The sequence below is a fragment of the Cynocephalus volans genome, chromosome 18 (genome assembly GCF_027409185.1).
Source record: "Cynocephalus volans isolate mCynVol1 chromosome 18, mCynVol1.pri, whole genome shotgun sequence".
Taxonomy (NCBI): Eukaryota; Metazoa; Chordata; class Mammalia; order Dermoptera; family Cynocephalidae; genus Cynocephalus; species Cynocephalus volans.
This window is the reverse complement of record NC_084477.1, coordinates 8,851,706-8,879,543: the sequence shown is the minus strand read 5'-3', so window position 1 is coordinate 8,879,543 and position 27,838 is coordinate 8,851,706. Positions and strand designations below refer to the sequence as shown.

The 27,838-nt window shown below is 52.3% G+C and overlaps 1 protein-coding gene across 3 annotated transcripts in view; it reads left to right on the top strand.

Annotated features, from left to right (window-relative positions):
- COQ8A (coenzyme Q8A) overlaps positions 1 to 27,838 on the top strand; it is a 40,193-nt gene that overhangs the window by 6,709 nt on the left and 5,646 nt on the right. For all 3 annotated transcript variants that reach the window (XM_063082742.1, XM_063082744.1, XM_063082743.1), the window contains exons 2-5: positions 14,284 to 14,469; positions 17,741 to 18,151; positions 18,364 to 18,430; positions 25,591 to 25,665. In XM_063082742.1, the coding sequence (XP_062938812.1) occupies positions 14,293 to 14,469; positions 17,741 to 18,151; positions 18,364 to 18,430; positions 25,591 to 25,665 (730 nt within the window). In that variant the 5' untranslated portion in view covers positions 14,284 to 14,292. The remainder of the gene's footprint in view (positions 1 to 14,283; positions 14,470 to 17,740; positions 18,152 to 18,363; positions 18,431 to 25,590; positions 25,666 to 27,838) is intronic.

Here is a 27,838-nt window from a genome sequence, read left to right as displayed (position 1 = left end):
GCTGGAAGTGCTCCCAAGGAGCAAAGTCATGACATTACCAGAAACAGTTGAACTGCTCAGTGTGTACTGTAAATTGAGGTCTGCAGCCACAGTTGCCCACCATTTCAATGAATGCAACCAGTGTAAGGACCACTGTAAAAAAAAGGAAAGGAAATTCGTGAAGCCATCACTGCAGCTACACCAGCAGGTGTGAAAACCTTGCACTTTTTGTAAAGATACCTTTTTATCTCATATTGAAAATGCAGATTTTATGTGGGTGCAGGATTGCTATATGGCAGACTTATACACTCTAATATGATTTGAGAGGAAGCGAAGTCATTATTAACTTAAAGCAAAAAAGGTGAAGGATCCAGAGCTGGAGAATTTAATGCCAGCAAAGGATGGTTTGATAATTTTGGAAAAAGGTTTGGCTTTAAAAATGTCAACATAACAGGGGAAGCAGCTTCTGCCGACCAAGAGGCAGCCAGTGAGTTCCCAGACGACATAACGAAGATCATTGCGGAGAAAGCATATCTGCCTGAACACGTTTTTGATTCAAACTGAAGTGCCCCGATCTGGAAAAAAAAATGCCACAAAAGACATTGATTAGTAAGGAAGAGAAGCAAGCACAAGGATTTAAGGCAGGAAGATAGGCTAACTCTACTGTTTTATGCAAATACAGTTGGTTTTATGATCAGGACTGCCCTTATTTATAAAGCTGCTAACCCCTGGGCCTTGAACAGAAGAAGATAAACAACTGCCAGCCTTTTAGTTGTACATACTGCACAGCGTGCCTGTCTCTCTTGTTATTGGAAAAACCTGTGCCTATCATCACAGGTAAGTGGTTTTTTAAAAAATGGGCCGGCCCCGTGGAGCACTCGGGAGAGTAGCCGAGGCCGCGGGTTCGGATCCTATATAGGGATGGCCGGTGCGCTCACTGGCTGAGCGTGGTGCAGACCATACCATGCCCAGGGTTGCGATCCTCTTGCTGGTCAAAAAAAAAAAAAAGTTACAATGTTTCCAGTATGGTATTATGGATATGATTGTAATACTACATGCCATAAAAACACAATAATTATTCATTCATTAATGTATACGCTAGGCTACTGTGAAGCTATCATATAGATTACACTAAGTTACTGTTACCAGAGGAGAGGATCTGGGGAGGTTGGATAGCAGACCTCAGCTCTGTCTTCTACCAGGTTCTTGACTCTACCACAGGAAAGAACTCAAGAGCAGAGTCATAGTAGAAAGCGAAAGCAGGTTCAGTGTAAAGAATAAGGAATACACACTTCACAGGCAAACTTCAGGCTGTCTCAAAGTAAGCCACAGCCTTGTTTTGTCCCAGATTCCACCTTTTATAGTTGGCTATCTATACATATTCATGCTATCTGTGAATATTTAACTAAGGGGGTGGTCCCCACTTATGTATCTCTTATATAACTCTAGCCTTGTGTATGCTGTTTGTTCCTTTTGGTACCTGTGGAGTGGTCAAATTCCAGCATATACAGCAAGTATGCTTAAAATATACTCAATGCTCTCTAGCACCTCCAGTGGAAGGTTATTCAAGGACAGACTCCTTTTTACTGAGCATGCTCGACCACTGAAATTGATCAAACTTGCCTCATGTGGTCTCAGTCTCCCCCCTTGGTGCTGAAAATAGGTACAACATGCAACAGTAATTGAGGGCCCAAAGGTGGGGCCTGAGACCTAGGGGAGTGGTTTGAAACTCCGGGGAGTGGCCTGGGACCGGACTCAGGGAAACTGAGCACCTCAAATCTCACCACCATAAAACAATCATATTGCTGCTGCTTCATTATCAATGTGTGAATCATTATACCAGTAAATAAATATGAATTTCTTTTTCACATTATATTTTCATTTTTGATGTCTCATGTTAGTAATACATATAGTAGCTACAGTGTTTTGTATCATATAAGACGATACTGCTGTAGGTACTGACAGACCATTCATCTTGTAAACAGACGATGTAAACTTATGATATCAATAAATGCAGTATAGTACTGTAAATATATTTTTTCTCCCTTAAGATTTTCTTAACATTTTCTTTTCTCCAGCTTACTTTATTGTGAGAATACAGTATATAATACATATATAAAATATGTGTTAGTCGACTGTGTTATCAGTAAAGCTTCTGATCAATAGCAGGCTATTTACTAGTTAAGTTTTTGAGTAGTCAAAAGTTTTGCTTGGATTTCCGACTGTGCAGGGCGTTGGAACCCCTAACCTTCTCGTTGTTCAAGGGTCAACTGTAATATAAAGTGACAGGTACATAGAGGGGAATAATAAATAGTCGTTGTTATTACTATTTCATTGAGATATTGTTTGAAGTGAAAGTGTTTCAGAGGATTAAGAATATAAAACCTGTGCTTAGTGCCTGGCATTCAGTAAGCTCTCAATAATGGTTTGATGTTGAACTGACCCTGAGAGAGAGGCTTGTAGAAGAATGGGGAATATTTACACTGAAAGCCAGCAGGACTCTCTGTCATCAAGAACGTGTCTTGAGCTGCCTATGGGCTATTCCAGCACCTGGCACAGTGCCTGGCACTTGGTACTTAGTACTATGTGGAGTGACCAAATAAAGTTATTTTAGAAGAATGGTCTGGAAAATATTCTAGAATACAACCCCTCTCCCCAACCCAATGATTTACCTTTTAAAAAAATAGCCACTGTACTAGTATTAGTTTCCTATTGATGCTATAACAAAGTACCACAAATTTAGTGGCTTAAGACAACCCAAATTGATTATCCTACAGTTCTGGAGACTAGAAGTCTGAAACAGGTCTCACTAGTTGACAGTCAGAGTGTCTGCAGGGCTGTTTCCTTCTGTAGGCTCCAGGGCAGAACCCTCCCCTGGCCTTTTTCAGCCTTAGAGACTTGTGGCCCCTTTCTCACAATGGCATCTTTCTAATCTTTTCTTCTGTCCTATACGTCCTTCTTATGACTCTAATGCCTCTTATAGGGACCCTTGTGATTACCTTGGGCTCACCTGGACAATTCCCCATCTCAGGATCCTTAATCACTCTTGCAAAGTCCCATTTGCAGGTAACACATTCACAGGTTCCAGGGATTGAGCGTGGATGTCTTTGGGGGACCATTATTCACCTTACCGTAGCCACCTACAGTATTTTGGCCATATTTAAAGAAAACCCTTTAAATGTCTGATTTCACTTTAGAAGAAACCCCTGAACCTCAACTCCAGGGTCCTTAGTCACTTTCCTGTACAGCGGTGGTTTTGTGAGTGCAGATGACACTTGTAATTTGTGTGTGGCAGGATCAGTCTTGCGGGGGGAGTCAGAGGTGTCTGAGACGAGATCCTCCCCACAAGGAGCTTATACTTTGGCTGAAAAGACACCCATGTGCAAGATCACTTACAAGGCAGGGCCAGATCTGACAGCGCTGGAAGGTTTAGAGCAGCTGACGGAAGATTTAATGGAAGGCTGAGAGTCAGGTTAGGGCCTGAATAAGAATATGTCCTTGAACTTCTATGGTACTTTTGTACATTTCAAAGTACATCCGCCTCTGTTTCAATTGGACACGCATAAGAGCTTTTGCTGTCTTTTCCAGGGAGGAAACAGATCACAGGATGGCCAGGAATGGGCCTGGGGTGGCCCAGCTGGTCTGGGCAGAGCCGATTCCCAGCCCCGAGCTGGCCTCCTGCCGATGGGTGGGTTTTCAGATGCACAGGGGGAAAGGGACGGGCTCACCTGCGCCGGTGCTCACGCAGCGCAGGTGGAGGCGCAGGCCAGGAAGGAGGCTGGAAGTTCAGACTCAGCGTTTGGACTTTATTCTGTAGACAGCAAGGGATGACATGGTGAAAATAGAATTTAGGAAGATGGATCTGGCAGGGGAAGGTTCCGTAGTGTGGAGCTGGGGAGCTTGTGGAAGTGAGAGGAGATTTTCCTTCCACTGTTCCTCCCCCCAAAATGCCCAGGCAAAAGCCTCCCAGGCTGTCTTCTCTCTTAAGAGTGGTAAGGATCCCAGCAGTGTTTGAGTCCTGCTTGTTTCTGAGGCCCTCCCAGCAGGTCACCAGCGCTCGGGATGTCTGTCCTGCATGGTGCGGCACGCTGCGGTGCTATACAAACCGCATTGGTCCTGCCCTGGCCTGGCCTGCCTCCCTGATTCACACTGTCCCCAGCAGGCAGAGCCGGAACATAAATAAAAGTTTCATCCAGACTGATCTCATTCATGCTCCCTCTGGTCTCACCAAGTCTGAACTTCATTCCAGAATGTCTGTGTGGCTGCGACAGTAATAATAATGATAATAATAACGTCAGCTAATGGCTTTTTAAAGTACCTACTGTATGTTCTAAATGCTGTTATATGGATTATCTAATCCAGTCCTCTCAAAAACAAAGGAGGAAACTGAGGCACAAGGATAAGCTTTCATGACTTAGGTCACACTAGGAAGTCAGTGGCAGAGTCAGGATTTGGACCCAGGTCACCTAATTCCAGAGCATCTTAGGTGCAATTCTGGTGTCACTTCCTGAGCCAAATATTTTTAAATGTTTTAAGTGGAAAACTTTAGTGGGTTTTTAGCCAGAAAAGGAAATTGCCGTCAGCACGTCGTACTTGGCTGGTTGGCATTTAACAGCCTAGTCTGTAATAAGTTAATTTGCTCACTAGAGGGAGGAGAGGCCACTTGGGACCCTCTGTGTCGCCTGCCTGTGCTTTGGAGCTCTGGGCCCATGCGGGTTTATTCACAGCATTAGGCCCCTCTCTGAACCATCATCAGAGGCTGGAACTTTGCCTTGTGCTGCTTTTGTAGCCCCCCCACCCAGTGCCCCCCACAGAGCACCACACCCAGGGAATCCCAAGACTGTCTTAGTCTCCCAGTGGATGGAGAGTGGAGGCTTGTGGTCTGGGACATCAGCAACACAGTTTGGCTGTTTTTTCCTCCTGTCTGTTAAACAGGTTGCCTCGCTCCTAAGCCATGATGGACTGAGGTCCTAGCTTTACTCCTTACCAGCTGTGCGACTTTGGGCACGTTACTGAACCGCTCTGTGCCTTAGTGCCCTTATCTGTAAAATGGGACCTACCTTTTAGCAGTGATTGAAATAATACGTCTCCTTGCTAAGTAGAACTTAGTTTAGTATATGCCAGGCTCTGTACTAAAAGAAAGCAGCTACATTTATCATCACGTTGTGTTGGTTCCACTCCTCGTAAAATAAAAACATCTGGGTAACTGGTTACATTCACTGGGGGCTGAGAGAGCATCAGAATTCCTGCTGAACAAGCTCTTGTGTGTGTTAGCACAAGCGTGTATAATTTTTAAACAGTTCCAAGCAAATCCCAATACTCCAGAAGCAGCTTTCAGGGGAACATGAGGTCCTTAGCCTAGAAGACAGCATGAGGCTCAGAAACTCCTCCTTATAAGGCACGATTCCACTGAGTCATCCGAAGGGCTGCGGGTATAGACCCCGTGGGGTCCCTGGTGAGCAGTCAGGAGCTCAGCCCTCTCAACCATGAGGCCACCACTGTCCCAGAGCCAAAAACAGCTCTGCATGGGCTTAGGGTAGAGGCAACAGTGTGCACCCCTGCCTGCCTGTGTCTACCCCACACGAGACCCCCTACCCCATACACATGCCCATGCCCGGCACTCGCCTGGCAACAGGGCTCCTGTTAAGGATGCCGAGGACGTGGGGGAAGGCAGGCATGATTAGATGGTGTGTGAATGTATATCAGCTCAGGCTCAAGCCATGCACTGATAATGGAAGAGGGGACGCTGGTGGCGGCTGTCATGGCTGGGAGGGGGGAGGGGGAAGGAGGGATGGGCTGGAAGTTGGCATCTGACGCCCCCTTTCGTCCCCCAGGCCTGAGTCCTTTATGAGCAGCCACCCTGCCCTGGACAATCCAGTAAAAGGCGATCAATACAGAGCCCCTATTTTTGCCCAGCTCCGACCTGGGGGCCTCTGTGTCTGGTGAGGTGAGGCCATCCCCTCTGGGCCAGGAGCAGAGCTGTGGTGGGGGGTCCTTGCCCCCAACACCAGCCTTACTGGGCTGCTCTCATACAAGTCTGGTGACCATCTGGGTTTCCTGAGACAGTTATGGCTCTATTTTACTCTGTTGCCTTAGAATAGTAAACATTAGAAACATTGCTAGATAGTAAATATTTTAGGCTTTGAGGGCCGTGGGTCTGTTGCAACTACTTAACTCTGCTGTTGTAGCCCCCACCTCAAAGAGCAGCCATAGGCAGTATATATGTACACGAACGTGCTATAGACAATGTGTGAATGAATGAGCAGGCTGTGTTCCAATAAAACTTTATTTACAAAAAATAGTTTGTATTTGGCCTGAGCTCTGTGGTTCGCTGACTCCTGCCCTAGAAGGCCACCAGTCATATTACGTGTCTTAATTTTTGGTTCAGAACATGTGGTCACTGTGCCTATTACATAATTCCAAACTAGAATCCTGGTTTGGGGAGGGGGGATGAGCCCCCATTAATTATTTCCACCTTTTTTAAAGCAGAGGCCAGCTGTCATTAGCAGCAGGTCTGCCTGCCTGTGCCAAGTGATTTTCCACCACTGTCCTGAAAGACCGTTGAGTTGCTTTTCCCCAAGTGGGATGGCCGCGTTGCACCTGCCTGGAGGCCTGTTGGGGCGCTTGTCTTCTGATGCCGGACAGTGGCTAACCCAGGATGTGGAGAAGTATTATTTATAGCGTTCCGATCTGCCTGACCCTCTGCCCACTCTGCCCTGGGCTTTTTTTCTATCTTCTCCCTCCCTCCCTCTCTCCCTTCCTTCCTTCCTTCCTTCCCTCCTCCTCCGAAAGGAAGGATGATACTGTTTTGTGACCTGCTTTTTTTTTCCACATGGGAATATATGATACACTTCCTTATTTGTCAGTACCTCCCTTCACGGTGTCATTTTAAGTGGCCGTGTAGCCTTCCATCCCATGGGCATGCCACTATTTAGCTAACCAATTTGAGACAATGTTGTGATTTTTCATTCTTGTAGCTCCGTTATCATGCACATCTATTTTTAAAGAATGCAACCGAAAAGGTTTTGGAAGGATTCTTCGTAGTTTTCAGACATCCTGGAAGCTGCGAGCCAGCAGCGAGCGCTCAGAGGGTAGACTCTTCGGTGGCCTGTCTCTAGCATGAAGTTTGTCACCACCTGGGCTGGGTGACGGGGGAAGGACGGAGACTGTTTTTCCCTTTCCCTTCCCCTGGGCCCTTCTTCATGTATTCGGTTGCCTTTGAAAACTGATAGCATGTTAGGATATTTCTGGACCTGCTGACAGCCCCTGAGGCTGGACCTCACTAGATGGAAGCCTGGAGCTGCCTAAGATATTCCCAAGGGTGTGATTTCAAAGGCCAAGGTGAAGGACAGATCTGCAGAAATTTGTGAGTTTTGGTTCAGAAGTTTGTCTTTTTCCGTGACACGTATGTTCTTCTGAGTCCTGGGAGGAAACAGTCAACTCGTGGTTCCTTTTTCTATGAGTAAAAGAAAAAAGGGAAAAATTCAAGAATGTAAAGGAACTTTTCAGTGTCCACACAGGCTAGAAATTGAGAATGATCATGCCCAAAGTGAAAGATGGTTCTTGGCTGGAAGGAAAAGAAAGCACCTGCCAGCCCCTGCCTGGGGCTCCGGGAGATCATTAAACAGTCCTTGCCAAAGAGCGCTTGAAGTGACAGTCTTTAAAGCCCTCGGTGGCCAGTTCTGTGGGTCACTGTCTTTAAGCTCAGTCACTTCTGATTTCCTTTCTCAGTTTCTTGAAAATGGAACAAGAAGGGGCAAGTGTAAGATTTCCACCTCAAGGGCAAAGCCAGACTTTTGGGGAGGGGTAGCAGGTAGAGACTTTTAGGAAGGGTCTCAGCTGAGAGGACTTGCCTGGACTTAGGTGGGAGCCACCTCTGTTCCCCTTCCTCGTCTGCCTGCAGAACCGGGGGTTTCAAAGTAAGTTCCTGGGGCCCGCAGTGTCAGCAGCACCTGGGAACTTAGAAATGCACATTCCCAGGCTCCACCCCAGACTACAGAGTCAGAAACTTGGGGGGTGGGGCCCAGCAATCTGTGTTTTGATGAGTCCTCTGGATGACTGCGGTGTCCCCTGAAGCTTGAGAACCCCTGCCTCAGCCCAGGCTCCTCAGAGGCCTGTGATTATGTATGTAGATTAAAAGCTGTGAGTAGGTGTGAGCCAGTCCCGGAAGGGCAAGCTTTCTGGAACCTTGGAGGGACTGGCCAAGTTCATTTCACTGAACAAATATTTACCAGTCTGCCCTGTCCCGAGCACCATGCCAGGTGCTGGAGAGACAGGTGTGGTCCCAGCGTTGCGGTGGATAGCCTTGGGGGGGGGGACAGTTCCAGAAGCAGACTCAGGACGTGGCCACTGCTGTGATGCGGGGAGCACAGGGTGCTGGCAACGTGTTGGGAAGGCTTCCTGGAAGAGGCAGTGTTTGAGCTGAGACCTATGAGCAGGAGGGGAAGTGTGCTGTGTGCACAGGCCTGCAGGAGGTAGTCCCTCTGGGTTCCAAGAATGGGTTGGCCTGGCTGGAACCCAAACTCAGTGCAGGGAACACAGCACATATAAGGCTGGGGAGGCCGAGAGAGCTAGGACAAGAAGGTTCTTTCAGCCCCTTAGGAACCTTGGAGAAGCCACGAAGCCTGGGAGGGATTTGCTGGGATTTGCCTTTTTTAAAAAAGTGATTGCTCCAGTGGCAGCCTGGGGAAGGCATCACAAGGGCAAGGCTGGGGGCAGAGCTGCATTGCCCAGGTGGAAGCTTCCAGGTGCACTAGAGCAGGTGAGAAGGCCTGGAAAGAAGTGGGGGGTCGTGGCGTTCCTCAGGATGGGGAGCCCCGGGAGGGTGGGGTAGGAATGGTGAGGTCAGGTTTGGACATGTGGAGCTTGCAGTGGCTGAGGGACATTGAGGTGACCTGCCCAGCAGACGGCTGGACGAAGCCTGCCCTGGAGAAGACTGCTCCATGCACACTCTGCCCCAGTTCACACAGTCCCCAGGACAAAGGGCTTTCTGTGCGGCTTGCTTCTGGGTTCCCACACCAGCTACTCCAAGGCTTTGGTGGCGTCTGTGACTAGGAAGAGACCAGAGGCGGGGGCCCTGGCTTTTAGAGCTGCAGGTGCTGCTGCTTTGCTTGGGTGGCCTACAGAGCCGTGCTTCATAGTGACCGAGCAGATCAAACTCAGCCCTCGTCCCCGGCCTGCTGTCACAGATGGGGAGTTCTGGCTGTGCAGGGGGCACTCGGGGTGCACGTGGGGACCCTCCCCCACCCCCACGTGGGTCCTGAGTGGACAAGCACGTGATGCTTCGTTTGCTTTATGCCTGTCAGGATTGCCTGTTCTACTTATTTTTAAGAAGAACACAACTCATTTTCCTGCTGATCCAGCTTAACGTGCCTGGCCAGGTGGGCATCCCTTGCTGGGTGTTTTTGAGTTCGGAGACTAGATTTGCAGGCGCCCCTGCCCTGCCGATTCCAGCTGACATGCAGGTGGGATCAGAATGCCGGGTCTGCCACCTCCTCTCCAGCGTGGGTGACTTGGTGTCTCTGAAAGTCTCCAGAAACGTCCCCGTGGAGCTTGAGGACTTTCATGTCAGGGGATGCTGCCTTGAGCTGCTTTCTCGGTCTCCGTCCCTGGGGATGGAAGCTGCATTGATTCCAGTTCTTTCTCTCCCTAGACAATATCTTTATTTACTTCCTCTATAGCAGTATAGTATGTTAGGACCAGAAAAGGGACTGGTGAGCCACTCAGAGCCCTCTCCTACTCGGGAGGGACAGAAGAGACTGGCTAACACGCTCAGTGTCAGCAGCTGGGACCCCGTGTCCAGGCTCTGTGGATGGCCTTTTCTACCTGCTCAGGCCACCACCTCTGCAACTGCCTCAGTTCTTGCGTGTCAGTGTCACTTGGGCCCTGGCCACCTCCCAGGTATCTGTGTCCATAATAGACGTGCCTGCATGCCACCGCAGCTGTGAGCACCGGGGCCAGGGCAGGTTCATCCCGGGACCTGCAGGGACTCACCCAGGGCACCGGGAGGGGATGCTAGTGAATGTGTGTTGAAGGGACGACCAAATGGCTCTTTCTTGTGGAATAGTACTGAGCTGGTGGCACTCCCAGACGTGAGTGCCCGTCCCCACCCCACCGCTTTGTTACTTTGTGGTCAGCTGGCACTTATGGCCTTCCCCTCCTTGGAGGAGAGCAGATAAGCACCAAGACCTTCCGGAAGGCCTCTCTGCCAGGAGGACAAAGGACAAGAACACCCTGTTTCTGTGTCACTCATAGATGAGGTCCCCAAAACCCATTCAGGGACCAGCAGCTTGGAGCAGGGGGTGGTGGGCGCTGATGATCTCAGCGAGGGCTCTGATAACCTGTAGACAAAGTCACAGTGCTGAGAGGGTTCTGACTTGGTGTATTAAGTGGGTTTTGGAGCCTTTGGACTTATTTAAAGTCAGGACGACGCTGCTGATGGTGTAGCTGGGTGCCTGGTTCTCAGTGTGTTGCTGGAGGGGTTTGCAGCAAAATTTCTGTAGAGTTGAATTATGAGTCATGTTGGGATTGTAGTGCATTCAAAGTAGGGTTGAGACGCAATTTTTGTAAACCCAAAGGTAAGAAAAGTTCTGGAAAGGTGTTTCCTTCTGGCAGAGATTCCCTTGCAAGAAAGTACCTAGTGTGGATTAGGGCTCACTTTGGAGGGAGGGAGGTTTGGGTCCAGCCCCCGCATGGTATGTAAATCCAGTAAATATTTGTCAAAGGAGGGTAGTAGCTACAGGCACAGTTTTGAAATACACATCCACATGTTCAACTGCTCACAAGCGACAGCCTGTGTGTACTAGCAACATCTGTTTCTTAGCAGTGATTGTTTATTTGAGAAAAACAGGTTTTGCCTCGCAGTACATAGGAACATATATTTCTGCGGTGGTGATTTCCACATATATGGGACCTTCCTTGCAGGGAAACTGGCTCTTGTCACCTCTCCTCCCAGACCTGGTGCCCACTCTCTAGGGTGAGACTTGGCACCCACTCGGGAGCTCTGTAGGTGGGTACAATGCAGCCCTTTAAGCAGGAAGAAGGCATAATTAAGTACTTTTTAATGTGCACTTTTTTTAGATGACTTAATTATTTGCTGTTTTGAAAGTTGGATATATGAACTGAAAAAGCCAGGAAAATACAGTAAGAAAAATACTGAAAGTGACAGTGTAACAGCAGGACCCCACAATCGATGCTCTGATCCTTTTCTCCCAGGGCTGGAGCAGGCCTCAGCCTTGAAGGAAGTTTGCAAGGCAGACTTGCTAGCTGAATCCCCAGAAATAGGAGCACATTTGCCTTACAGGATATAAGATAGGCATAAAGGCTAACTTAGCATGCATTTCTCTGAGCTCCCTCTTTTCCCACGGTTATTTGACATTTTGAACCTTGGTTATGAGGCAGGATGACATCATTTACATGTGTCAAGCTGTCTTCCAGACAACCTGGAACTGCAGCCTTGCTACAAGGCAGGTACCAGCCAGACCCTGAGAAGCCGGGAAGGCATCAGTCAAGCTTTACTGATTGCACTGCGAGCCAATCAAAATCCAGCATGACCCCAGACCCCTGCTCCCAAAATTTACCCTTGTAATACTATGATTCTAAGCCTTTGAGGAATTCAAGTACAACATTAGCTGACTTATTCTCCTTGGTTGGCACCCTCCAATAAATGCTAATCTTTTGTACAGCAGATCTTTGTGTACAGATTTATTACTGGCTGGACTGTGCACGGCAGGTGAACTCCTTTCTGTTTGGTAACAACAGTGACTTCTTATAGTTCCCAAATGCAGGAATTTAAAATTTTTTGGTTAGTTTACTTAGCATTTATGAATAGTTTTGGGTATCATTTCAGCCCGCTCTGGACTTGTGTTAGGGTTGGACTAACTAGGACTCGGTGAGTCCCAGTCCCGTATCACTGCTGCGTGCAGGACCAGAAATGGGTTTTTGAATTGAATACCCATCTGTGCAGTGGGCCAGGCGGGCTAAATTGGCCAAATTATCAGTACCAGGGTAAATGGGCCACAGAATCACTTACCAGCCTTGCCGTAGTAAAACTTTAGTATGTGCTTGTGGTAACTTGGATGGAAGGCTCCTGCAGCATTTGTTGTAAGCCTGAAAATAAAGTCTGAACTAAGTAGGTCTTAGTAGAAAGTTCTGAGAAGATTTGACATCAGGTATGGGCAAGGTGAGGTTTGGGAATTATCGGGGCTGTGGTCTATGGGAGACTCCTGTCTGGTTGTCTGGATTGGGTTTTGAGATGAGCCAGGGAAGGCCTGTGTCTGGGGCCCCCTGGGGCAGTGGGGTGTGGTCGATGGTCCTGGGGCCACCAGCAAGGGTCCTTCTGAACAAATGTCCCCCACCTCCCACCCCAGGGTCTAGTGGGCCTTGGTGGGTGCTCTTCCCTCTGGAATTGAGGGCGGTGAATGGAGTGGTGTCTGTGGGGAGCGGGGCGGTGGCCAGGGGCTGCGGAGTTGTTGAGAGCTGCTGCCAGCTGCATGCGAGCCCTGACTACGTGCCTCTTCCCGGTTTGGTCTGTGGGGCTCACCCTTGTTTATTCCCAGAAAGTGCAGGAGCCGGAGCAAAGCCCAGGGTGTGAAATGGCACCTGGTGATGGGCTGGGCCAGCTCCCTGCCCCACTCTCCATCTCTTTCAAAGGTATGGTCACCTTCCCATACCTACCTGGCTTTGATTAGTGTGATGGCGGTCATTGGTGCCCTGTCTCTGTGGAGGTCCCTTGGAGTCGGTGGGCTAAGCGTGGTGTGGGCACAGAGCAGGCGAGGGCAGCTTGACCATGGCCAGGTAACATCTGTGACTTTGGTTTTCTCATTTGTAAAATTGGCTGAAAAATACCTATGTCACTGAGTCGTTTATGAAGATCGGAAGTGACACTGTGTGGAAAGCTCTCCGCCCAGCGCGTGGCTGCTGCTGTCCTTTGAAGGTGGAGGTGGTCTAGGGCTCCTGTGCATTAGTGGGCTTCTCTGACTGTCACCACAGTTCTTTTAAATAAAAGTAGCTTTATCCTGTGCCCAAGAGCAGAGCCGAAGATCCCGGCAGGAATCCCTGGAGTGACTGGGTCTGCGACCCGCAAAGACGGGACAGAGCCTGACGTCTTCGGAAGAGCCCAGAGCTCTGGTTAGGACCCTCTTACCTGGCCTTCCATCTGGGCTTGTGTGAGTTCATGCGATGAGAAGACTGAATCCAGGAGGTGTCTCAGTGACCGTCCCCTCCCTTCTGCCGGCCACACCTGCGTCCTGGGCGTGTCTGGCCCTTTGCGGCCGGCACTGTTTGTTCCTGGGGTTCCCAGCCCGCAGTGCGTCCACAGCCCGCTCCTCTCTGGCTTCTGACTTCTTATCTCAGACTTAACCCCGCTCACTGCTCCACCCAGCCCTTCCTGCCTTGGCCAGAGTGCTCCAGGGATGCTTCAGTGGGGGCATCTCCTGCTGTCCTTTTCGTCCTCGTGTCTTCTCCTGCAGCCTCCAGGATGTTAACAGGAGCTTGTCTTAACCCCCAGCACGCAGCCCCAGCAGTGACTGATGCCACAGCCACAGGCTGAGCACGCCCTGCACCGTGGCTGTCACTTCTCTGACCCTGATGACTTGAAGAAGCACGTTGTGTACTGTGACACAGTAGAGGGAGAGAGAAGGGTACACAACCAAGCAAAACCAGTTTCAGGGGACAGGTCTCCCCACGCTGCTCCCTGATGTGCTTTTCTGTGCTGTCTTTTTAATGCTGGTCAGGATCTTCCAAGTTGATTGCACCATGGGTCTGGCCTGGGTTGTCCCTCAGTCTGTGGGTGTCTGTCACAGGCTCCGTGGGGCAGAGCAGGAGCCTTGGGGAAGGCACTGGCGGCACCAGCCTCTGCGGGTCTGGGTCGGGGCACCGCCGTGCTGAGCAGCCCCGGGCCTGCAGGGAGCTGTCCCCAGACTGGGGTGCTCCCGGCCCGGCATGTGGCTTTGGTCCAGACCAAGAACGCTGGGGTGGGAGTCAGCACCGATGGAAGTCCTGGTCATGCTGCACATCACTTTATTTCCCTGCACTCCAAGTTTTCACAGGGTGGCTGTGAGGCCCAGGGGAGGGAAGGTGGGGAGCCCTGAGGGCACCGCACATGGAGGACGGTCTTTAGTTCTGCCCAGTGACCTGAGCGAGGCAGCCACCTTGAGCCCTGGCTGTGTCTGTTCTCATGGTCAGCCTGGATCAGAAGGGAGATCAGTGGAAACACCCAGCAGCCAGCCTCCCGCCAGTGGCGGTGTCGTGCTGGCCAGTGTGAGGTGGGGAACCCCATCCCTGACTTGACCTCCTCTCTTCCAGCCCTGGACGATGGCTGCCACGTTGGGGGACGCCATCATGGTGGTCAAAGGCCTTGCCAAGCTGGCCCGGGCAGCCCTGGAGACCCACCTGCAGCACTTGGGCCTCGGTGGGGAGCTCATCCTGGCGGCCAGGGCCCTGCAGTCCACGGCCGTGGAGCAGATGGCCGTGGTCTTGGGGCAGGTGCAGGTAAGCAGGCTGGTGGCGGGGAGGTGCTGGCAGGAAGAGGCCTGCGTGCTCTCCGTGAGACCAGGGCCGGGGAGCCCAGTGGCTTGTGTGTCTCGCTGGTCTTCTGGGGCAGGGCGGGGTCCCTGTGTGAGGCTGTGGCTGCCCTGTGTGAGGACTGGGTGGTTTGTTCATTTATTTTCTGCAGCCCTTTACCAATTTCTCCCCAACCCCCCCCCCACCACCACCACCAACACCTCTGCTGGCCTCAGTTCCATTCTCTTCTTTTGGAAGTTCAAGGAGTTGTTGTGATTGTTGTGTCTTTTTTTTTTTTCATTTGTTTATTTTTTAGCTCCCACTTATGACTGAGGACGTGAGGTATTTCTCTTTCTGTGCCTGGCTTTCTTCACTTAACATAATTTTCTCTAAGTTCATCCATGTACTGTGAATGGCAGAATTTCATTCCTTTTCATGGCAGAGTAGTATTCCATTGTGTATATACACGACAGTTTCCTTATCCAGTCCTCCGTCAGTGGACATTCAGGCTGGTTCCAGCTCTTGGCTACTGTAAACAGAGCTGTGATGAACATGGCAGTGCAGGTGTCCCTCTGACATATGATGTCCATTCCTTTGGGTGTACACCCAGCACCGGGACGGCTGGATCCTATGGCAGTTCCATCTGTAGTTGCCTGAGGATCCTTCATACTGTTTTCCATAGTGGCTGCACCAATTTACAGTCCCTCCAGCTGCGTAGGAGGGTTTGACCGGGTGGCTTAAACAACAGACATTTATTGCTCACGGTTCTGGAGGCTGGAAAGTCCAAGATTAAGGCTCTGGAAGGTCGGTGTCTGGTGATGCATAGATGGCCGTCTTCTCACTGTGTCCTCACATGGTGGAGAGAGGGCGAGGGAGCTCTCTGTGGTCTCCTTTAGAAGGGCATTTGTCCCATTTATGAGGGCCCCACCCTCATGACCTAATCACCCACCAAAGGCCCCATCTCCTAACAGCATCACATGGGGGTGGGGGCGGATGTGTGTGGGGGTGGGGCTTGAACAGAGGAATTTAGTGAAACATCTTGGGCCACGTGGCGATCAGCCTGGCTCAGCGACTGCTCTTCCTACCGAGCCTGTAAGCCTCAGTTTTCTCCTCCATTTTGCTGAGGGTCTCTGGGCACCTGAGTCAGGGGCTGTCCTGCACAGCACAGCCGAGGGCAGCTTCACCTCCAGCCTCCCATGTCCCTCGTGCTGTCTGGGACGGAGATTGCCTTTTGTGCAGAGGTTCTGGAGGCTGCGACATCCTACATCCAAGGAAACGGGAGTGCTGGAGGGGTGGCCGTGAGCAGGGCTGCCACCCCACCCATTTGCCAGCACCCATCCTGGTGGCCCATGGGATGCACGTGGGGATCTGCAGAGCAGGGCCCTGTTTGTCTTCTGTGGATGGCGACCTCCTGACCGTCACCCTCCAGCCCGTGAGGTCTCGCGGTCCCCAAGCCTCTGGCCAGTCTCGGGTTCAGAACTCTCAGCCCCTCCCTCCTGCCCTCACAGGGTCCCTCGCTGACACTGTGTCTCTCATGGCATGTGTATACCTTTAGCTCTCAGAAGTCTTTGTACCTGTGATCTCACGGCTGTCCTGGGGCTGGGGCAGGTGGAGGTTTACCCCATTTCTCAGATGAGGAAACTGAGACTTAGCAGTTTGCCACAAGACCTGTGATCATTAAGTGACAGGACCAGAATTGTTGTCCTGCTGCCAGCCCCGATGCCCCTCTTTGTCGTCCCTGTGCCAAGCTTGGGCTGTGGCCCAGCTGCCTCATTCAGTGCCTCCTGGGGTGAGGAGCCACCGCCTTCCCATTGGGTGTCTGCCTGGGGGACACTCAGAAAGTGAGGCTGCCGCAGCTCACTGGCCTCCCCGGAAGTGGTACAGCACGTAGCCTCCATGAGTGGGAGGGACAGGCCACACCGGCTTCATCCCTCGGAGGCAGGAGGCCCCCAAGCAGGCGACCGTCCCCAGTTTGCTCCTTTTGGTCCTGCACATGCAGCGTCCTGAGGGCACCCAGGGTCAGAGGACGGAGACCCTGTCCCCCTCCAGCTCCTCAAGGGATCTGTTCACTTACTCACTGAGCAGACACTGAGGCTGGATCCTACCGAGACACTGGGGACCCTTTGCTGCCCTTGGGGCCCTGCAACCACATCAGTAGGTATTAGGAACACAGGGCCAGGTGGTTACCATGGGAGCATGGGGGGAGAGGGAATGTCCCTGCCCTGGACACCCTCACTCCGGGGCTTCCCTGGCCATCTGTGAGGGGTCCGGTGACTCTCAGTGTGGTTTATTTTACTGAGAAAAGAGCTGTCAGGTGGCCTGGTGTGGCCAGCAGGGCACGCCTTGGCTCTGGGTCCCTGCTACACTGTTGACTGGCTGGTGGCCTTTCCCAGGCCCATCAGTGATCGCTGCCTCAGTTTCCCGACTGTGCAGAGTAACAGCCAGTCTCTCTCCTCCCGTCTCTTTAGTCCTACAGAGTCTTAGAAGAGGGCTTCGTGTCTCCTGCCACCTGTGCACAATCCATAGGCAGCACGTGACCTGTTTCAGGGGGACCAGGGAGTGCAGGCCACGGGCCCCGTCAGGAGTCAGGGCTGCTGCAGTCACAGCCACCTCACGCCATTCCCAGCCCTGTCTGTGGCTCCACGTGACGCTGGCACTGGGGAGCCCTATTTTCAGATGAAGATGTGGCAGAGAAGGCTCAAGAACTCATTCACGGTCACTCCTGGTTCAAAAGTAGAAAGAACCTGGGCCCGAAGGTCAGGCCTCGGTGGCCGTTACAGGGAAGAGGCGGTGTCTCTTCTGCCCCCTCCTCGCCTTGACCCCGAGCTCCTGGGGACGGTCAGGCCTGGTCCCAGCTGCAGCCACCGCTCCAGCGAGAGCCTGGCAAGTGCCACATGTGCAGGGAGGTGCGGCTGCAGGGGCCAGGTGGTCCCTGTCCGTGTGCCCCTCTTGCTGGCCTTTGGCTGTGTCCACCTCTGGAAGCTTGCCCGTCTTTTACCCTGGTTTACTCTCCCTGAAGCCCTGGGGCCCCAGCTTGGTCCCCACCGTGTGCACCTGGCCTGGCCCCGGCTGGGCATCAGCAGACACCTGGCAGAAGCAGAACTGGCACCCGGCTCCTGGCTCCCAGGCTGGGAAGGGTGCGGGGCCCTTGGGCGTAGCATCGGTGTCACTTCTGGAAGGGTGAAGCGGGTGGCAGGGGACACAGGGAGAGCCGCTGGCTGCTTGCTGCCCCTCTCACGCTGGCCTTTGTCCCTTGTAGGGTCAGGAGAGACATGCTGAGCCTCATCCTGAGAGCTTCGATGGCCCGGAGTCGGAGCTCCACTTCTCAGGGCCACAGGCGGCGGGAGCCTCGACGGACTTCGCTGCAGCCTCTGCCCCCGACTTGTCGCCGCCTCCGTCCCCGGGCCATGCCCCCAGCGAGGGCCCCGCTCCTGCCTACGCTGCCACCGGCCCCTTTAGAGAAGCTGGGCTCCCGGGCCGGGCCGCCTTCCCCCTGCCTGGGGTCCACGGGAGGCTCTTTGCCGACCCCCGACAGTCATTCTCTGCCACGGGCTTTCAGCGAAGGTTGTTCCACCAGGACCAGTCCCCGGTGGGGGGCCTCACGGCCGAGGACATTGAGAAGGCCCGACAGGCCAAGGCCAGCCCTGAGAGCAAGCCGCACAAGCAGATGGTGTGTCCGTGAGGGTCCCCCAGGCGGGACTGGGAGGGTCCCACTCACATGGGGACTTTCTGTGGATGCCGAGCTCGGGGCAGTTTAGGAACGTGGAGGCCTCTTGGTAGCGCCATTGGCTTTGGGTGTGTGGGGGGTGGGGGGCAGCGAGAGCCCCGGAAGGTTGGTCCTGTTTGCTGATCCCACAAGGTCTCTTTCTTTCCTCCCTCCAGCTCAGTGAACGGGCTCGTGAGCGGAAGGTGCCAGTGACACGGATTGGGCGGCTGGCCAACTTTGGAGGTAAGGTGACTGCGCCCGTGCCGCCTCCCCAGCCCTGCCAGCCCATCCTGGCCAAGCAGCGCCAGTGCCACCCTGGGGCCTGCATAGAGGTGGGATGGGTGGGGACTCAGCGATGTCCCGAAGAGGACATGGGGGAGCAGGTGGCAGTGCCTGCTGTTGCATTAGCTGTTGGGGGACTGGATGTTTTCTCCGCTGGGTGATGCAGTTACCAGATTCCAGCTCTGGCCTGGCAGGAAGGAGGCGGGTAGTGAGTACAAGCTCCTCCCTGGGGCTGTTCAGCTCCTAAACAGGGTGTTTTTGCCCCTGGGACCAGCCGTTTGGGGAGCCCATTTGCTGGATCCCACAGGCCTGCAGCTTGTCAGTGAAATAATGACAAGATGCTGTGGCCCTGAGCTGCCATCATTTCAAGTCATTTCAATGCACTGTAGTGTTGTGAGCTTCCTCTGTGCTTTTCTTTGGAGGTTTGAGTAGCCATTGCGTCCAGTACACTTGTGCTGTTTTTATACGAGTTGAAGGATCATTTTACAGTGAAGTTTTATAGTAGTTGTATCTGCTTTTATGGCCCTGTGTTGTCACATCTATTGCTTATTTACTGACCAAGATGTTCCTATTGAAAGTACCATTTCCTTTGCAGTAGGATGATGGAGTTCTGGAAGTGCATTTCTTCAATGCTCAGCTGTCCTCAGGCAATATAATTAACGAAAGCAATAGTTTTGGCAGCTTGATTCATATACTGGCCTTGGGCGAGTAGTTATTTGCAAGGCTGTACATAACAGAGGTCTGCTCGGTTCATGCTGATCCTAGTGCCACGTGGGTCATGAAGACCCGCTATTGTGTGTGTGCTTTTGCTTTGTACAGTGGCTAGTATTTGGGTAACATTTATTATTTCTTATTAAAATATTGAACGGAAGTTCTCCCCCCAGCCCCGCCTTTCCCCCGTGAGTTTGAGGGCAGGAACCACCTATTTTACATCTGTAGTCTTTCTCTATAACCCCCGTTTCCCTCACTTCAGATTCTGTGGCAAGCCCTGTCCCCAGAAGGCTGAGTTTGCATATTTTAGGATGGGTGCAATCCTCTCCTGGGTTAGGGAGCGGCAGTGGGGGTAAGGGAGGCTCTGTTTGGGGAAGGGGGTCAGAAGGAAAGTCTTGATGGTGAACTAGAATTTGGTGAAACACCATAAAGTCCTGGTGAAGTAGGCAAAAGTCAGGCCCTTTTGGGTGGTTAAAGCAGACAGAGACTGACCTGGAAGGGGTTATATAGGAAGATGTGTAGGAGAAAAACCAGGGTTTCCAATGGTGGGGGACGTGGGCAGCCAGAGGGAGCCTGGGTTGGGGTGAGGGGAACCCCTGATCTTGTAGGTGCTTTGCACCATCAGAAGCCTCTTGAGCTTTTGCTGACAGCGGCCTGATTCCTGGAGCCGTCTGTGGGTGTCTGTGTGATGGAAGTTTGCCCACAGCTGTGATTCAGAGATGCCCACATTGCTGCCCAAGCAGTTGGCAGGTAATGTTTCAGGCTTGGAGGAGGCAGGATGGGAGCAAAGAGGAGTCAGGTCAGGAAAGAACGTGCTGTTCTGGCCCCAGGGGTGAATTCTGGGCCTTCTGCCTCACCCACATATTTTCAAACTATAGGTTATGACCCTTAAGCGAGTGTGAAATCAGTTTAGTGGTTCAGGACCAACACTTCAAAAATAAGCTAAACAGAATGCAATTGAATAGAAAAGATCAGATCAATATTACAGATCCTTAGAAAGAACTATATACATTGCCAAAATATTTTTGTTTGAGAGTATAAACATACTATTTAAGTATGTTCTTCATTGCAATGTGAAAATCATGGTTTACTGGTGAGTCATTGTCTAAACAGTTGGAAGTACCACTGCTCTACTTTGTTCTCCTAGAAAACTCTTTTAGCCTTTCTTTCCCTCATAGGGGTGATGGGTTTTTGAGGTGTAGGCTGACAGGCTTTAGGAAGTTTTACTCTGGAGATACGAAGGAAAGTGATTGTTCTAGATCTCAGGAGGCAGGGTTGCTGCAGTCACCCAGACAAGTGTTTGGGGTGGTTAACAGCAGTATTCAGCTATATGGAGGTCAAAGGCAAAGGTTTGAACCAGTTCCAGTGGTTCATTTTGATATTGAAATGGAGGCAGGAGTCCTAAGTCCAACTTGGATATGGGACAATATGGCTCTAATGCTGTGGGCAGGGTGATCTGTGGATGTTAGATTTGTTAAAGAATGGTTTGAAAGATAAGGTCATATATTGGATTTGGGGTCAGAACTGAGCTTTGGGTCATCATAATATCTGGGTTGTAATTCCAGCCCTGCTTCCTGTGTGACCTTGGGCCCTACCTTGGTTTTCCCTTCTATAAAACAGGGGTTTTACCATTGACTCCAAATGGGAATATTTTGGTAAATGTTCCATGTGTACCTGAAAAGAATTTTAACATTGTTGGGAGCAGTGATCTGTCTGTATAGTCTGGTTTATTATTCAAATTGATCAGACCTTTTAATGATTTCTGTGGTCTGCTTATTCTATCAAAGAGAGGCATTTGAAGGTCATATGCTAAAGTTGTAGATTTACATACTTCTTTTAGCCTATTGATTTATGCTTTCTATGTTTCTAAGCTATGTTATCGGTTGCCTACAGATTTAGAATTTTTATAGTCTGGTGATTGACCCCTTTATTATATGTTATGCCCCTTTTTATCTTTATGAAAGTCTCCATTGTCTGATATGATTATAACTATGTTCCAGCTTTGTTTTGGTTAATGTTTGTATGGTAGCTCTTTTTCCTTCCCTCTGCTTTCAACTTTTTAAAGTTCTTATATTTAAAGTGTATCTTTCATGAGCAGTAGGCAAGGCACTTCAGAAAGTTCATGGAAAAATTGAATTAAAAGGTCATACAAATCTTCCCATGAACTTTTTGAAGACCTCTTGTATATAGTTGTTTTTTGTGTTTTAAGTATAGATGGATAATCTTAGTCTTGTAATGGGAATATCCATTTAATGCAATTGCTGATGTATTGGGGTTTATATCTACTATCTTATTTTTTTGTTTACTGTTGGATCCATCTGTTATGTTCCCTTCTCCCACATCTTACCTTTAAGACATGTTTTCTCTGTACATGTTTTTAGCTTTTATGTTTTATATTCCTCTACTATTATTTAGCGGTTACTCTTGAGATTATAGCATGCATCCTTAAGTACATCCACAGTACAATATAAGTGATTATTTTTAACTACTTCCCCAGTAATGCTGGTACCTTAGAACACTTTAAATCCACATATTCCCCTGTGGCAGTGCTATATGCTCTGACCTGCTGGTATGATACCCCTTTGTTATAGGGCTGTGTACAGACCAGTTTGCTCTGGCCTCCCCTCGAGGAGTGGCACGCAGAGCCCCAGCCTGCTTTCCTGAGGGCACTCACTGCTTTTCATGTAGTGCCAGCAGGGCTCTCCTGGGTGCACTTTGACCGCAGCAAGGTAGATGCACTAGTCTAGATCCCAGAGAAGTTCTGCACCCTTGGCAGGGATGCACGAGCGTAGTTTCTGCTTTCCCAGGAGCGTTCTTGAAAAGGGGCTTTTCTGTATAGTTTGCTCCCTCAGAAGCTCTGTGTTGGAGACAAGGGCAGTTATTATTCTTTCCAGTTACAGATGAGGAAGTTGAGCCAGGAAGTCGGCCAGTTGCCCTGGGCCATATGCTTGTTTGTGACTGCCCTGGGACAAGAGCCCAGGCCTCTGTCTTGCACGTTGAAGTCTAAGCCTGACACGCCCCGTAATTAGGCCCCTGCCCTGCAGCCAGCAGAGGGGCTGTTAGGTCTTCCCCCTTCTACAGGTCCATTTCTGGGACTGGAGGCCAGATCCTGCAAACCTGCGAGAACAAGCCACAGGAAGCGGCCTCTACCGCTCCTTCCTCCCTGTCCTCCCGTGCTGTGGGCTGGGGCCCCTCCCCAGACCCCTCTTCTCCTCTGGGGCTGGGCGGCTGGAAAGAGCCTGGTGGTGATGGAGAAGGAGACTGAATCACTGAGGGTTCAAGACACCCTGAAGCAAAGGGAAATCTCCCGGCCCCACTGCCTTTTCTACAGGGACTCTGTCTTGTATCAGAAGCTTGTGAAATGTACTGATAAAAGCAGGGCCTAGGACAGTACCTGGCACACAGCAGTGCCATGTGAGTGACGTCGTTGTCGCCTTATCCTTACATCTCCCTCTGCCCCTTGCTGCTGCAGGGAACCTCCCACGAGCCTTGCTCTGTACACATGCCTAGAGTTTCTGCCAGGTAGAGCCGAAGCCACAGGAACGTTTACTTACTCTTTCCTACTCGTAAGCACTTTTCATCCAGCTTGCTTAGGAAGGGCCCTGTTTGCTGAAAGGGGTTTTATTTTTTGCTTTTTTAAACCTCTGAGTGACCGCTCAAGGGAGGGCCTTGTTTGCCTCTTATGACCTCTGGAGGGACTTGAGGGAGAAAGTCCCTTGGCTGGGGGGCCTGGGCTCCGAGAAGTCACACCAAGCAGGACCCAGGGAATCCATCTTCCCCACATTGCCTGCAGGTACCTCGTGGTTCTGGGTGAAGAGTGAGCATGACTGGGGGTCCTGAGACTCGCATGAAGCCAGGGGCCAGGGGGGCGGGGGAGCCAGTTCATTCTGGGTTCACTAGAGCAGGAGCTCGTGAGGCCAAGGTCAGGGTTGCTGGCTGGCTGGGCCTGGCTTCACCACCTGGGCTGCCTGCCTGTCGTGGGGAGTCTTGCCTGTCAGTTGGCAGCACTTCGGCCTGGCACTGGGTTGGTCCTGAGGGACATGTAGGGCCACAGAAGGAGCCTGAGGCTTTCTTTGTGGAATGTTCCTTTGGTGTTTAATAACAGTGGCCCTTGCCACTGGAGAGCTTTGACTCTGCCTGGGAGCCTAGAAATGGCCAGAGAACAGTGTGACAGAGCATTTGAGGGGGGTCCAGCTTGGGGGTGGTGGGGGACACACCTCTGCCTGCAGAAGGAGGTAGAAGGAGGGGCTCGGTGTATCCCCTCCCCTCCCCCCACCTGTGGCATCTGCTCATAATGGCCAGGCTGGATAACCTGTGATGCCACCTGCCTCTTCTGTAGGCTGTTTAGACTCACGCTAGGCAGAGAAGACTCTGGACACAGAGAGGCAATTGGTAAAGGTTGCTACAGTGGGAAGGTTAATGTTTCCTGTTACCATTTATTCTGCTGAGTCAGAGAGTGTGTTGGGTAGTGGAGGTGGGCCGGCAGCGGGGCTTAATGTTTAATCAGTGTCTCTGGCTGCCAGCTCTGTGCCCCGTGCCCTCTGGAGCTGAGGGGCGTGGTCGGAGAGAAAACATAGCCGGGGTACCTACCAGGCACCCAGACCCTGGCACCTCTGTCCCAATACACAAGATGCCCTTGATGGGCGGCTGTCACACCTAGGGGCCATTTCCAGACAACTGGTTTCTTCCTGTGATTGCCAGAGCTTGGTGCATTTTGCCCTGTGCTGTCCTACACAGGAGCCACCAGCCACACTGGGCATTTGAAATGTGACTGGTCCAAATGAGATAAGCTGCAAGTATAAAATACAGACTGGATTTTGAACACTCAAGGCACACACAAAAATATAAGTATCTCTAATACTTTTTATATTGATTACTTACTGAAATGATGGTATTCTGGATTTGGGTGTTTTAGTCCATTTTCTGCTGCTGTAACAGAATACCACAGACTGAGTGATTCGGAAAGTTTATATGGCTCATGGGAAGAAGGCTGGGATGTCCCAGAGCATGGTGCTGGCACATGGCACGGGGCCATCCCATGGTGCAAGGCATCCCGTGGCGAGGGTGTGCATGAGACAGAGAGGAAACCGACCAGACTCATCCTTTCTGTAATAATGGCTTTAACCCATTCGTGAGCACAGAGCCCTGGTGACCTGATCACCTCCTGAAGGTCCCACCTCTTCATACTGTTATAGTGGCAATTAAGTTTCAACGTGAGTTTGGGTGCGGACATTCAAACCATAGCATTGGGTTAAATAAAATGTATTATTAGAATAAATTGCACTTGTTTTTTCTTACTGTTTTTAATGGGGCTGCTAGAAAATGTCCACGCATACATGGCTCGGTGGGGGTTAACCATTTGGAACAGGGATCATGATGATAAGGGCGGATGGTCTGCAGCGCTGGCACGTGCTGGGCTGGTGTGTGCACGTCGTTCCTGTGGACTTGTGCAGCTGTCACAGCGGCCCAGGAGGCTGGCGGTGCCATTGCAGCTAGAGATGAAGAGGTGGCATTGTTGCCTTGTAGTGGCAAAATGTGTTGCAGAAACACATTTTAAATTTATTTTCTTTAGATTTTTAAAATTTAATGAGTTCAGTATTTTTCATAAAAGTAATGCATAATCATGGAAGGATATTTGGGAGACATGGACACTTGTCCCTTAAGCACAGCGCCCTGCTGTGGTCCCCGGGCAACTGCGTGCCCACCCGGGTGTGGGGGCTCCTGTGTCCCCCGAGGCCTGCTCGGCCCGGGTAGCTTTGGTGGCTGCCCCTGGCCGGGATCAGTGTGCCCATCCGTGCGTTCTTCCCTCCGGCCTTGCCAGCCATGTGCTGGGCAGTGCTGGGGTTGGGGCTAAAGCGAGGGGGGCCCTGAGCTGCTCCTGGGCTTCCCGCCGGCCTTAGCATCACCTTCTGGTCTCCTCGGGGGCCTCTACTGAACAGTCGGGGTCCTCCAGTGACTGATTTTTGGATAAGTGAGGTGTTAATGAACTTTGATTTCGAAGACTGGGAAGTGGGGGGGTGGGAGGTGCCCTGTCGTCCTCAGGCCACCGTCAGAGCCAGCCTGGTCGCAGGCTGGGTGGGACACCCTATATTTTGCTTTTGCAGAAGGGCCCAGCTACCACTACTGAGTGCCTTTTATTGCTGTGGTGATGCTCTTCCTGTGACAGTGAATTGAATGACACAATTCTAGGTCGTTGGAGGCTCTTCATGCAGACTTGAAGTGGGTGGCTGAGTTCCAAGGGGGGTGACTGTGTCATCGCCATGTCTTCGGCCCACGGACCATCCCTGGTCCAGCTTCCCATTCGTGCTGCCTCCTTCCCAACATGTTTCCCTGCAGCGTCACCAGCAGCAGAGACTGCCTGGCACTGCTTCGGCCGGTGACCGCTGAGTTCCCGTGTCCCCTCCTTGCAGGTCTGGCTGTGGGTCTGGGCTTCGGGGCACTGGCCGAGGTCGCCAAGAAGAGCCTCCGCCCTGAGGACCCCACAGGTGAGCGGGGCCCTGCAGTGGGAGGGGCTGGGGAGGCCCCGGGAGGGTTGAGCCTGTCGCCCCCGGCCCCACCTGTGCTTTGGGGGCGTCAGCCTCATGTCCTTCCTCCAAGGACTCCCTTCCCATCGTGTTCTATGTATGGGGCCCCTGAGCTTGTGAGGCTGTTCGTAAGACATTGACCTACTTCAGAGGGTTTGAGGCTTGAAAGCTGCTCCCGCTTCCTTCCCCACGTGGTCACTCAGCTCCTCCTGCTGCCGCACCCCGCACCCCTCTGCCCCGATCAGGTGCCCGGGGCTCCCATTTGTTCAGGGTGAGGGACGTGGGCAGCTGGGGCAGGAGAGGTGTGTGCTGCTGGGACAGACCCCATGGGGACTCCATGACTGGGGAGGCCATGACCTCTCCAGGGCCTGTCTTTGAGGTAACATCACCCTCCCTCTGTCCTCTGCCACCCAGGGTCAGACCAGGGTCATGTCAGAATATCCATCCCGCCTAGTCCGGGTGGCTGCTGGGCCCAGGCCCTCTGTGGAGAATGTTCTGCAGACTGGGCCCACGGAAACTTTGGGGTGTCCATGGTGCTGTGATGATGGGGGTCAGCAGCCGAGGCTCCCTGTGCCCCCACCTGGGAGGGCGCCAGGTGGGGAGGAGGTGGGTGTGGAGCCTGTCCAGAGGGGCGTCCTCTTCTGCGGGGCCCAGGGCCCAGGAGAGCAGCACTGAGAGACCGTCTGCTTGGTGAGGGCCCAAGATGGACTTGAAGCTCTGGACTGGGTCCCCCCCTGCCCCTGCCCCATTCAGGGAATGTCAGCTCTTTCTGGCATCATGCATCTCCACCCCGTCCATGGGGACCCCCGTGACACTGCACTGTCCAGCTGCACTGCAGCCCCCACAGCACTGGCTGTAGGCTACCTGCATGGCCTGTCTTTGCCCATAAGCCTCTCTGTCCTGGAGAGAGGGCACCAGCCCATCCCCATGGGCCCCTGAGCCCTGGGGACACAGGGCATCACATGTCCTTGGAAGGGGCCAGAGGAGCGAGAGGGTTTAGCAGGGGTATTTTTAGTGCTGGTGCTGAGGCACTGTGGGAATGGAGCCTGGAAGGAGCGGCCAGCCTTCCCCGGGCGCACTCCCCTGCTGCCCTCCCACAGCTGGCTGCTCTTCGTCCCACCTCGTCCAAGCAGGGAGGAGGCCAGACAGGCTCCAAGGTTACAGCTGGTGTCCTTTGTTAGGGACAGTGGTGGCCCAAGGCTGGGGGTCAAGGGGCCCAGGGACCAGTAGCCCTGAGAGTAGGACCTGGAGTGTAAGCCAGGGCAGGATGGCCCTGGACAGACCCAAGCCATGCTCCAGCTCCCTGCCAGGCCCTGGCACCCCTTGGCCAGGAAGACACTGACCAGCCTGGCTGAGCTCTGCCCCCGGAGAGCCTCTGTGGAGTTGGGGGCATGCCACCTCTCCTGTTCCCTTGCTGGGGACCCGGCTCAGTTCTGCCCGAGCACACAGTGCCAGGCCGTAGTGCTTTTGTGCTGTGGCACGTGCCAGGCACTGTGGGGCAGAGGAGGAAGCCGTGCTGCAGCTTTTGGGGTCTTCTGAGCTAACTAGACTCACAGGACAGAGAGCAGGAAAAGCCCTGGAGGTCACAAGGGCTGGAGGCCCAGCAAAGAAGGGTGCCGAGGAGCGCAGACCCCTGCTCAGGCCTCTCTGCACTCTGCACAAGGCAGCCTCACGACTGAGGCAGGGCTGAGCTGATGGCTGGGAGCGCGGACTGAAGCCAGTGAAGGGTCCGCCTCCCCCTAGCTGCACCGCCAGCTGATGGCAGGATGCAGCCGGCCTCCTACAGCCTGACCTCCCACCCCAGTGTACTGGCCAGAGGTCACCTGCACCTTGGGGATCACTGCATTTGCCACAGCCAGCTGGTGCACTGAGCTGCGGGGCCTCTGTGGGCAGAGGGGAGAGGCAGACAGCAGCAGGGCTGTGTGCTGTCCTTGACCCCGAGCTCCCCTCCCTTGCGGATGGGCTCTCACTACAGCTCTCTGCCCCACATGGCAAATGTACACTGACTGCTGGGTTGCAAAAGACCTTCACCCAATGCACTGGGAGAGGGGTGCAGGGCGAAGACTTGGCAGTCCTCGCCTGGGGCACTGCTGATTGGGTCCCTCCAGGTCCCTTCCTCCCCGTGCTGCCCCAT